Source organism: Anarrhichthys ocellatus, unplaced genomic scaffold (assembly GCF_004355925.1).
Source record: "Anarrhichthys ocellatus isolate YVR2014 unplaced genomic scaffold, GSC_Weel_1.0 scaffold2, whole genome shotgun sequence".
NCBI classification, from domain to species: domain Eukaryota; kingdom Metazoa; phylum Chordata; class Actinopteri; order Perciformes; family Anarhichadidae; genus Anarrhichthys; species Anarrhichthys ocellatus.
This window is the reverse complement of record NW_022280032.1, coordinates 16,849,452-16,862,178: the sequence shown is the minus strand read 5'-3', so window position 1 is coordinate 16,862,178 and position 12,727 is coordinate 16,849,452. Positions and strand designations below refer to the sequence as shown.

General features: G+C 40.0%; 1 protein-coding gene across 1 annotated transcript; it reads left to right on the top strand.

Moving 5' to 3' along the window:
• Positions 1 to 908: 908 nt before the first annotated feature.
• slc41a2a (solute carrier family 41 member 2a) lies at positions 909 to 11,039 on the top strand. Its single transcript, XM_031870762.1, has 11 exons — positions 909 to 980; positions 1,656 to 2,108; positions 2,422 to 2,529; positions 3,943 to 4,014; positions 4,175 to 4,319; positions 5,166 to 5,312; positions 5,452 to 5,599; positions 5,850 to 5,929; positions 9,909 to 10,040; positions 10,139 to 10,287; positions 10,363 to 11,039. Exons 2-11 carry the CDS (start codon positions 1,740 to 1,742, stop codon positions 10,537 to 10,539), a joined length of 1,527 nt encoding a protein of 508 aa, XP_031726622.1. The 5' UTR covers positions 909 to 980; positions 1,656 to 1,739; the 3' UTR covers positions 10,540 to 11,039.
• Positions 11,040 to 12,727: the final 1,688 nt, after the last annotated feature.

Sequence of the window (12,727 nt, the reverse complement as noted above, 5' to 3'; positions counted from 1 at the left end):
TCAGGGTAATGTCACACTGAAGACTCAGGCACAACATTCAGAGGACGACAGAGTCCACAAGGAACAACTTGGCAGAGGAGTGTGAGAATAGATGCCTTCTTCTGATTTCACATTAACGGTAAGGGACTTTTTTCTTTATTCCTAATCATATGTTTCTCAGACTATCATATTGAAGTACATGTATACATGTTGGCCCATCGATTGTAGCAGTATCTGTGTGAGCAGACATGCTGGAGAGACTGAGACACACATAGAGATATTCAGCAATACAAATTGATTTGATCTGAGAATTAAAACTTTCTTTTAAGATCTTATTTCATCCTCAACCCTTTGGTCATGACCTTGGAGATGATTAGTGCCTAACTGTAGAAATCCCTTCATTATACTGTGTTTATTTGATGTACCATGCATTTCTTTAGATACCCTTGTGCATCTGCTACGGGTACAGGACTCCTTGTCAATAACATTACTTTGCCTTAAATGATTTGATATGTTTTCTGATCAAAGTAGTTTTGGTCTGACCATTTTGAGGGTTTGATGATTAGATATTGCTTGACTATGAATATTTAACATAATAAAATGATGTAGCTCCATCAAAGTTTCAGTTTCTGTCACGATTTATGTTTTGAATTAGTTATTTATTCTGTTTTATTGAGATGTTCCGTGTCTTGCACTTTATTTCTTTGTCTGTCTTACCCCTGTGAGGGTCTGCCCTTCCCCTAATTAGACACTGCTGCGTTTAATAACCTGCACCTCCTCAGTCTGCTTCACTTCACTTTCTGCCCCTGTCTGTTCCTCTCGTGATCGTCTGCCCCACCCTTAATTGTAACCTGCTGTGTCTAATCACCTGCACCTTCCCTGTGTATTTAAACCCTGTGTGTCCCTTGGCTCAGTGTTCGTTCGTCTGCAGGAACAACAAGTTTCTGCAGACGACCTGGTCCGACCTGGTCCGTCTTTCGTCTGTCTGCCATTTCCTCCCGGTACGTTTAGTGTCTGCTCCCCTTTGCCGTGTTCCCTGTTTCTTTGGATGCTTTATTTTCATCGACTTGTGATTCACACTTTTTTGTGTTGAATACTTTTTTGTTACAATTAAACCCACAATTATCCAACCCTCCGTTTCCCCGAGTCTCCCTGCATTTGGGTCCAGCCCTTTGTTTTCTGCAAAAACCTTACAGTTTCTTAACTTCCAAACATATTATATAAACACTATTTTAAAGCCTCTTCAACAGTATTGTTCAGAGATACTATTTCACACACTGTTGAAAAGCATGTTTGCTGATATGCCATGTTTGCAGATTGGGTAAAAGGAGGTTATATATTTTGAACAATGCCTCACTCACAACTCTATTTCCTCAGCTGTTTAGTACCTGGTCATCTCTTAGGAATTCCAAATGAAGAGCATTGTCAATGTCAGACAACACAGCCTCAGTGTTGCTGATGGGGAAACAAGCATGAAGAATGATAATGCAGGCAATCTGTCCCATCAGATGACTCGGCCAAGCTCTCTGCAAGCCAAAGTTGCACTCTTTATTTTTCAGAAGTGAAATAAGTCCGATCATTGAACAAGACATGTTTACTTCATAACTGAATGCTGCGCTTTCGATTGCATCCACCAATTCTATAATTCTTTATGGTGTTTCTCATTTTCCTTTTAGGCAAACTGTTTGTGACCAGTGTCGGAGCCACGCTGTTTCTCTGGAGCCAGAGCAGCAGGAATAACATCCTGCCAGCTTTTCACCATGTTTGTCCCAGAGTCACAAGATGAGCTACTGTCCCCAAGTGGCTCTGTGGGCAGAGGCACCAGCCAACAGTACGGATCCAACCCGTCCCCATCTCAAAACTATGGAAGTCCACAACCTTTTAGCTCTAATGGGAATATTTCGCTAGCCAACACCAGTCTGCATTATGAGCCACAGGAGACAGACTTTCTGCTCCCAAATCAACTGTATGGTAGGTCAAGGATCAGTGGATCCACGAGAGCAAAGGATGCAGGTGGCTCCGGTGCACCTGCTGAGTCAGTCTGTTCTATGGTGCTTCAGATCCTGGTGCCGTTTGTGCTGGCCGGGCTCGGTACCGTCTCTGCTGGGATGCTGCTTGAAGTGATTCAGGTGAGAAAACAAAGAAAAGGCGAGGAGGACAAAGAGGTGTTTTACAGTTTGGGTGTCTTTCCACATCCCTGGAAGCTAAATGAAGGAGGTTTTGCACGGAAAAGCTCTTCAATTTGCCAGGAAGTAAAGAGATGAAGAGAGCTGAGAATATGAAATAAACCAAAAAAGTATTTTGAATTTCAAAGTTGGTGTGTATATTTCAAGGGAGCATCACCTTGGCTGAAAACAAAGATGATTTATTGTGTGTTTGTTGTGTTGGTGTTGACCGCGGTTCATCTACTATATTAAGTTTGTGTATGTGTTTTCGAAGCAGAACTGGGACGTGTTCCAGGAAATCACAGAGATGTTCATCCTAGTCCCTGCAGTGTTGGGCATGAAGGGGAACCTGGAAATGACTCTGGCCTCAAGACTCTCTACTGCTGTGAGTGTGTGCGCCTGTTAACACACAAACGCACGCAGACATGTGCACACGAGCTAGCAATTTAATCCAATCACACGCGTACCATGATGTACACAAAAAGAGACCTCATGTAAGTAATCTATTTATAACATATATACAATCACAAAGAAATACCACGAGACGTTGCACAGAATATAAAATAACACTGACGATGCAGTAAAATGGACAGAGGTGGGCAATAGAGTTGGAGGGAAGTGAATAACATGGAAAATTGATTGACTGGGCAACTACAACCTCTTTCTCAGAATTATATTTTTGCCTCCTTGCATCATGGGTTCGCTGTCCTCGTGTGAAACTCCTCACAGAGCACGGCAGCAGAACAACTCGCAGCACAATATCCCGCAGAACGAAATGATGATACCGACAGTCCAATAATCTGAAATGATGTTTTCTTGGAAAAGAAGAGAATATATTGATCAAATATTTATTTTACAAAAAGAGTCAAACATAGTGTAGAGCCACACTGTTGCACTGAGTTAGCGCATTTGTTTATGAAGGAAAATCTATCACTCCTATTTGAGTCACATTTGCCAAATACTCCAGTGACTTGCTGCTCAAAAGTATCTAAAGTAATGTAAACTATGTATTCATGTCCAGTTTTTTATAGAGTTTCACATTCAGTAGTAGCCGATGAGGACTGAGTGCCATAAAGTAGTCGGGGTAGGGGAGTTAGAAAGTAATGAGAGCAGATTAACACATTCTTGGTGTTTTCAAAGAAGTTCTCGTCAGTCAGAAAAATAAAGAAGATGATCATCGTTGTCCTTTAAGGTCACCGTTTTTCAAGCTCATTGCTTGGTAGTAAACAGTAAAGTGATTTTATTTGGTAATTTCTTAATTGATCAAGTTATTAATTACTTTATAGTTTAATTTCCTATTTAAATGTTTGTATGCTTATGTGATGTAAACATGTATAGTTTGTTTTTCCCCAAAGCATTTTGTGACGTTTTTGTCACGATGATCAGTTTTGTCCTTTTGTTCAATATCTGACTTACGCACACTAACAATATAGAGAGTAGTCAAATTTACAAAGCCAATCAGATGAATTGTTCTTTATTGGCCATAAGCAACCTTATCATTTTTTTTTTATACATATAGTATTTCTTTTTTATTCGGATAATATTTACTTGTTATGTTGGATTCAACAGGAGTACACATTTTTCCAAATGATTAGTTATTTATTTTATGTGAGTTGGTGTAACATTATGAACAATATTTATCTGTTGAGGTTCAAAGTTAATTCTTGACTTCAGACAACAACAAAAAATGACGTCAAAATCCAGCTGCTCTGAAGCTCTCAATCATATTACACACCCTCCATCAGCACATTGAGTTTGCCCAGTTTTTAATGAGTTAATCCATATCTGATGTTCTCAGGTGAATGCACGAAAAATGGAAACTGCCAGAGAAAAGTGGTTGTTAATCGTTGGGAACCTGGGGCTCAAACAGGTACATTATTTTTATTTGGGGAAAAAGCACCTTTGTGATGGATTGCATTCATTTTATCTTCTAATTAACCATTTCTGTATCACTACCAGTTTATCTACATCATTTTGTTGGGATATATCGTGACTTGGGGATATTTCTCTCTACCACCCTCGTTTTAAAGCTTCAAGCCACAGTGCTCGGCCTGTTGACCTCTTTGATGGCGACTTTGCTGGGCTGGATGGCAGAAAGAAAGATGCCCTACAACCATGTGATGCTCCTGTGTTCAACCAGTGTTTCAACCGCCTTCATGGCTTCATTGCTGCAAGGTAACAACACAACTTGTCATCACCTTGAACCGCTGTCCTTAGACAGGTGCATCCTATTCCTACACACATCACAATTACATCTGTTCAAACCTTCTCTGCTTCGCCCATGACCTCAGGAATAAATTAAGCTTAGAGGACCAGTGTGTAGCTTTTATATGGGATCTATTAGCAGAAATTGAGTATAATAATCATAGCGATGTTTTCACTAGTGTATAATCACCTGAAACTAAGAATGGCTGTCTTTTAGCTTAGAATGAGCCATTCATATAAATAAGGAGCGGGTCCTCTTCACGGAGTCCGTCATGTTGCACCGTCATGTTTCTACAGTAGCCCAAAACGGACAAATCAAACACACACAGACTCAGAAAAATATGCACTCCTCATGAAACTTGTTTAGTTCAGTAAGCTGGTCTCCATGTTAGAAAACTTTTGAGAAATAGGAATATGAACAGAGGGACTGTGATAAGGTGCATCTAGGACACTTAAATCAATTCTGCATTGGTTTATCACTTTTGGTTGCAGATGGCTTCTGATCAACCAACAATTTACATTTCAGCACAGACTGATTTTGACAAGCTCAGTGCAACAGAGGCAGATGTGTAGCGAGGTATTATGTTCTGCATACATACGTCTATGCTTCACTTCCCTTTTCATTTTGCTCTTACATCGCCTTTATTTTCTTTATAATAAAAATTCTGCTGAACTCAAGACTTAAGAGCCATTCTTCCATTCAGATTGACATTAAATTAAGTTTATCAGGTCTTTCCAACTGAATGAATGCCTTCAGGACTGTTCCAATGTCACCTCATAGATTAAGTACATTACCTTGTCTTTAACCCTCTCTAGGTATTATTATGGTGGGAGTGATCATTGGCTCCAAGCGACTGGGAATCAACCCTGACAACGTGGCCACGCCTATGGCTGCCAGCTTTGGGGATCTCATCACTCTTGCCTTTCTGGCCTGCTTCAGTCATTGGTTCTACTCCCTCATAGGTAAAGAGAGACAAGCATGTTGGAGTCAAAGGTCATGTAATTTTCACTTTTGGCCAACAGATGGTACTCTGGAACTAACACATAAAGACCAGGAACCTGGTTAACAATAATGGTTATAAAAAGGCTTTTCTCTTGACAGTCCTGTATCCCTACGTGCTGTACCTGGTGGATCTGTTATTTTTGTGCCTGGTTCCTCTTTGGGTGGTGATCTCCTCCAAACATCCAGCCAGTCACATCCTGCTCCGCACAGGCTGGGAACCAATCATTACAGCGATGGTCATCAGCAGGTACTCATCTCTGTCGTCGCTGACGTTTTGGAAAGCATGCACATGTATTCAAGGGTACTTGATCTTTGTACATTTAGGTGTGGGGTGGATTTAGAAGTTTATAAATGAAGTCAATTATTAGTTTTTAACAATTTTCCTTGGCATTAAAAGGTCCAGGCCGTGAGTTTATAGATAATAATCATCTCCCTCACATCACTGCTTGTCAAAATACAGGTTTTTACAAGGAGAAATGTATGTGTCTTTGTTTTAGCATTGGAGGACTTATTCTGGAGAAGACTGTGTCAAATCCAAACCTGTCAGGAATTATAGTTTATGCTCCAGTCATAAATGGTGAGTTTCAATATTTTAATCATGGATGAATCCTTAAGCTACAACGCGACAAAGCTATTTTTTCCAATGCCACATACAATACAGGTCTGCCCTCACCGTACTCCCCCCCCCCCCCCCCCCCCCCCCCCCCCCCCCCCCCCCCACCTCCAGACTCTCCACTAGATTCATAGTCACTCCCCCAGGACACTGTTTTTATTAGGGCCTGTCGCGTCCGGACTTTCTCCCAAGAGAGTGAGTCCACTCTGGCTTGAGGTCCGTCAAAAAAATAGTTAAAAATCAAAAGAAATTTATTCTCTAACAAAAGCAAGTACAGTTACAAATTGAACCACACTATGAAATACAAAAAATATATTCCATGGAATAGAGGTCTAATGCGTTCTACCCGACAGACTGGCGTATTCCAGTTAGCTGCCCGACAGTCCGAAGAAGATCTGTCGATTTCTGGAAAGTCCTAGTTCTTATACTCTCAGAAAAGTCCACCTATTTTCCATACATGACCACAAGCTCAGTCCAGGGATTGGTTGAGACCTCGATCTGCACTACCTTGTTGTTGTCGTGATCTGTTGGAATTTGGTCAGCCACATCTTTCAGCAGCTGCACCCTTTGTCCTTGAGTTAATCATTAACTTATTTGGTGGTGGCGTAATACATTCAGTAGTTTTCCATTTGGTCTAAGCTTTCGACAAGTGAACATGTTGTAACACCTAGCCATCGCTAGGAGCGCTTTTAAACATAGTTTTCTCACAGGCCATACATGACTTATAGTTGACTTCCAAAAACTAGTGCCTTCAAAGACAAATTGATACTAAACTTTTCTGTTAAAGTTGCACTGAAAACACATCAAAAACTATAGTGGTCAGCCAGTTGATTGGAAACGTGTATGGGCCATTCTACCGAATTGGTTCAAAGTCAGGTTGGAAATATTTTAAAATTTTGTATGTTTTATTCCCAAAACTTTGTCCGTATATATATTGTACCATATCTAAAGTACACATATCTAGTAAAAGAACCGTCAATTTTTATCTTGTATTTTCAGACTGTGTTGGAATGTTTTTCCTCTCCCAAAAATTGTCACTACCGAAACATAGTAATACACTATAGTAAAAAAGTATTATTATTAACCTGTTAAGATTGTTTCCTTCCCTTCTCTGAAGAGTATTTTTACAAATATTTCTTGAAGGTTTTCACAATTAAATCAATAAAAATGAGATTTGTACCAAATTTCTAAGTTCAATTTATACAATTCGTCAAAATCTAAATGCAATATTTTTTTGTAAAATGCATAATACTGATCATATTGATTCCAGAGTTGATGATTGATACAATTGAACATACATTAAACCAATCAGTATCATAACATTTTAGTTGATAATTCAATATACTTTATTTTTTACAAAACATCCAGTGTTTTGGCAATGACTGCACTGTTTCGGTTGTGACCACAGTATTTTGTTTGCAAGGTTGTATCATATTTCCTCAACCTTATTGCTTAATCTTAACTCATAACATGCCTTAGGTTGGGAATATATTTCAAACACAAATGTTTTGTGGTCAATAGAATAATTTTATTTTTGAAGACATAACAATTGTTCATCCAGAACCATTTAAAGTACAAACATTACTTATCAATGGAAAATGACCCAAGTGGGTTCAGTAAAAGAGAACAAGAAAACATTGACAAATAACTGATATTATGTTGTACTGTATGTTTAAGGGGGTTCAGTGTCGGACACCATCACAAATCCATTCACAAATTTAGTTTTTCACATACTGCGGTGAACACTCTTGGGCTGATCTGGACATGCCTCTGTGTGACGTTTTCTGGTGGAGGGATTAAGGTGACGACCTTGTCCACTGTGTACCAGATCTTGTCCTCTCGTCGCGGTCAATAAAAGCGGTTTCGCCTAATGTTGTGCATGACTTTGACCTCAAGGGCACCTGCAGACAGATAACGGGTAAAATAAAAGGACATTGGGCGAGATATAAGTATTGCTTGTATTGGAATCTTATAAGACTATGAAATAAAATTTGATTCAAAGGGAATGGGCATATGAGAACGGAAGATGGCCAAGTGAGAATGAATGGAAAGAGACTTTACCATATGTTTCGGTAGTGACTGTTTCGGTAGTGACAATTCTACCTAACTTTGAGCATAACTAAAGAATGCTGGCAAGCGGATGGCTAGCATTCACATATTTGAAGAGGTGTACACACATAAAAACATAATACTTTACATTAAACCCCGAAACGTTTACTTAATTGAAGAGAATGTGTTCGGTAGTGACAATTAAGGTTACACACAGATTTTCAGACTTTGGAACACATTTATATCAAAAGTATGGGATTTAGCTACTTGCCATTCAGCCATGAGGGACAGGGATGCAGTGTCACTGCCTGGTCAAAAATGCAGGGGTGTGGCTAAAAACCAGGCTCAGCCAATGGACTAAAACTCTTGTGTTTCGGTAGTGACATGAAAACTGGGGACATGATTTTTTTTGGGTATAGTTTTTTAATTTTAAAATTAAACCCAAAATAAATCTAAATCTTACAACTTCTCTTTAAACTTAATCATAAAGATCTTTGAAATTACACCATTGAACAAAATCTAAAAATTGTTTTTAAGTGTTATTTACAGAAATTGAAATTTAGATGTCAGGGTTGGGGACAGCTACTTCCCAATAGAAAGTACCCTATAAATGATGATTTTTGTATATATTTAGCTTATCACTATCTAATTTAATGCCTTGGGTTTAAATAGACCATAACACATTCTTAGTAAATATCTGTCTGAATACTTAATTGTTTTGTTAAATAGTTTTTCTTGTTGGGGGACAGCACTTTCAACGAATTCGGTAGAATGGCCCGTATACGTTTTGTGTGGGGGAAACAAAACTGTGGTAGAATGGGCTTAAAACACAATTGTAAAACCTGTATGTGAAAGTAAGATAATACCTGTCTATTCATGGGAAGCTCAACGGATGACAGAAAAGGAAGATAGAACTATAGCTCCAACTGGTGCATTGTTATTTGAGGTCAAGATGACTGAAAGGAGGCTGCACGGTGCAGTGGCTAGCCTCACAGCAAGAGGGGCCTGGGTTCGATCTGGGTGGTCCTTCTGTGTGGAGTTTGCACGTGGGTTCCCTCCGGGATCTCCGGCTTCCTCCCACAGTCCAAAGACATGCAGCTTAGGTTATTTGGAGACTCAAAATTGCACGTAGGTGTGAATGTGAGCGTGAATGTTTGTCTGTCTCTACATGTGCCCTGCGATAAGCTGGCGACCTGTCCAGGGTGTACCTTGCCTTCGCCCAATGTCAGCTGGGATCGGCTCCAGCGCCCCGCGACCCTGAAAACGATAAGCGGTTTGGATAATGGAATGGAATGACTTAAAGGGGAACTCTAACAATTTTACACATCAAAGTGTTGGAAAACAGAAGCTCAGGCTGGGCCTGCTCCAACACTTATTCTGTTATTTGTAGCTGTTGGTGTCCCAAAGATGTCTGAAGAAATCACTGGAAATGGTCAGTTCGATGCAATACAGTTTATTCTTTGAGCAAAGTATAAACCCTGAGCAGTCTCCGGAGAACAACTTAATATTCTGCTCTGAACACTTTCTTATATATTTCCTCCGTCTGGAGCTAGTGCTCCACAGTATTCTTAATTTCTTCCTCTGTTGCCTTGGAGGTAATGGCACAATTTTATGGTGATGACATCTGCTCTGCTCTGTTTTTAAATTATTTCTTTTGTTATCGTTAACAGGTTATATGTTAAATTATTTAACTCATACTATTAATACTAGTTCTAATAAATTGGTCTCATGTATATTGAATATATTTGATAGTGCTGGCTTACTATGTCAAATCAAACTCCAATAAATGTCTGTTTACAACTCTCAGTAAGTACTACTGCGTGTGTGAAAAAAGGAGTATACATCCTTTTGTGGCTCTAGCTGTTTGAAATCTGAGCTTATCTTTTCTATTCAGGTATTGGAGGAAACCTCGTCTCCATACAGTCTAGTCGTATTTCTACTAATTTGCATTTGAATTACCCACCTGGAGAGGTTCCTGAAGACCGTAAGGGCTGCTTTAGCTCTTGCCGCACTTTCTTTGGTTCAGGTAAAGACAAAATGGTCAAACTATTTAAATAAAGAATAAAGCCCCTTCACCCACTACCCCAACCCCCACACACTCTGATGTTCAGCTTTGTCATGCAGGAGCAAACCATCGATCTGCTCAGGTTCTGCTTCTATTGGTGATCCCTGGTCAGCTCATCTTCTTACATGCTATTCACCTGATGAAAGGAGGCCAGACTTTGCCCAGTCCTCTCCTGACTGTTGCCTTCTTGTCTGCTTCCCTGATTCAGGTGAGTGAAACATCTGGTCATTTTTCACCCACATGCATCCTCTGTTTCACAATATCACTCGGGTCTGTCTCTTAGGTCTTTTTCCTGCTGTGTACAGCTGACTGTATGGTCCACTGTCTATGGCGGAGGGGTAAAGACCCCGACAGTTACTCAATACCCTACCTCACAGCCCTCGGAGACCTACTAGGGACTGCTCTCCTCTCTCTTGCCTTTGTCATGCTGTGGTGCATCGGTGACTCAGGCAGTGTGTAGGTTCACAGCAATAAAAGGTTTGAGGAAGAGCAAACGTGACAAAATATCCTTTGTAGGAGTGACATAACAAATACCAACGACAAAGAAACTGAAAAAAACTTTTTAATGTGTTCTAGTTTGTTTTTCCCCCTTTGCCATCATTATTAAACAGATTTAGAAAATGAGGGCTTCTTCTCCACCATTACCCTCATTTTTGTATCTTTGTATCTGAACCCTGATCTTCCCAGATGAGTCTACGTCTTGGATAGCTATACAGTTTCCTGCCTTTGGGACATTTACTAAATCGCTCATTGCGGTTCTGTTTTCTAGCAAATTGTCTTGTATTGTTTTGTAGTGAGCATACAGAAAATCCTATTGGGCATGTAGCATAGAACACATCACATACCAAGTGCTGATTAATTCATCACTTCTCGTTATCTGTCAACAAAATAAGAACTAAAAGTCTACATGGAGTGTATATGATTAGTATAACAGGCAATGTAAGATGGTAGCCTCCCTACTTGGTCTACTGAATTTGTATTTCAGCTATCTTTTTGCACATATGCATAATCTTACATTCTGTTTTTAGGTTTATTTTGTAACATCTGCCTCTTGGGACTACAGATGAAAATAGCCTTTTGGCTAACTCTGGCGCATTTACAGAAATGTTTTTATTAATGTGCACTGTCCCTTATCAAATAAACCAATAAATACAAAAATGAACTAGTTACGCTTTATTTGGGGTATACCCAAATAACATATGAAACTACAGGACAAAATTAGCAAAGTCCATCGTTCTGGGCAAATTACAAATCTCATCTAAGGAACTACTTTAACATTTAAAGGGCAGTTGGCTGAGATACTGGGGAGCTGTTATCAACACCTGATGATGCTCGTTTTAGGATACACTATGCTCCTCACCCCGCCAACATTCATGGGGGGTGTTATAATATTTATGTTAATAGTGCCATAGTGGATCATCAACTAGTGGGTGACAGTTATGTACCGCTCCTGCAATGTATAAATGTGGCGGATGAACCTCGTCGTTTACCCACTCTGACTTATGACAAGCCACACTACACATCGCTCTCCAAATAAATCTCGAAAAAAACGATCAGAATAAGTATATACCTTTTACATATGGAAAAGTGATTGTCAAGCTACACTTCAGACCAGTAAAGCAGTTTTTCAAAAGGCTAATGGGAAATGGTGTATACTCCATACATTTGCGATGATGGCAGATATACAGTATGTCACACTATATGAATCAGGCCGGCAGAGAGCTCGAGGTTTTATTAGGGCAAGCACACAGTATGGCAACAAATTATGCGGTATCTTTCGCAGTCTATTCAGGATGGCCATACCCCTGTTAAAAGGGGGGTTCAGTCTGGCAAATCCTCATTTAAAAACTGCCACAATTATGATGGGGGATGTGGTGTCAAATATAGTGAGAAGCACCTTATCAGGGAAGCAGGAGGGAAAAGGTATTTTAGTACGTGCCCCCAGGGCTTTGAAAAGACGCCCATCGGGTAGTAGGCATAGCCATCAGTGCTCTAAAAAATGTAAAACTGTTAAAAACCCAAGAGGCACCAAAAAAAAAGTCTGCTTTAGCAGAGCTCAGACCAAATGCTCCAAGATTTTGGCAAAAGTGCACTCTACACGGCCATCATTGAGTCCATCCTCTGCTCCTCCATCACGGTCTGAGTGCATCATTCACTCTGCCGAGAGGGTAATTGGCTGCAATCTGCCGCCCCTCCATGACTTGTTCGCTTCAAGGACCCTGAAGGGAGCAAGAAAGATTGTAGCCGACCCCTCTCACACTGGACACAAACTGTTCGAGCCCCTTCCGTCTGGCAGGAGGCTGCGGTCCATCAGGACCAAGACCTCACACCACATGAACAGTTTTTTTTTTCCCATCTGCAGTTGGGTTCATCAACAAAGCCCGGGACCCCCACTGACTTTGTCATCCCCAGGACAATTTCTTACCGATACACTCCCCTGCACATCCCTTCTATATTTAAATACACATTACACACACTTTTACATTACACTTACACCACTTGTTTAAAGTACTGTGCACTATATTTGATATTTTATTGTACATTTTAATATTTTTTGCATTGTGTTGTATGTTTAATGTTATGCACTATCCACCATGTAAAATTCCTTGTATGTGCAACTGTGGCCAAATAAACTGTTCTGATTCTGA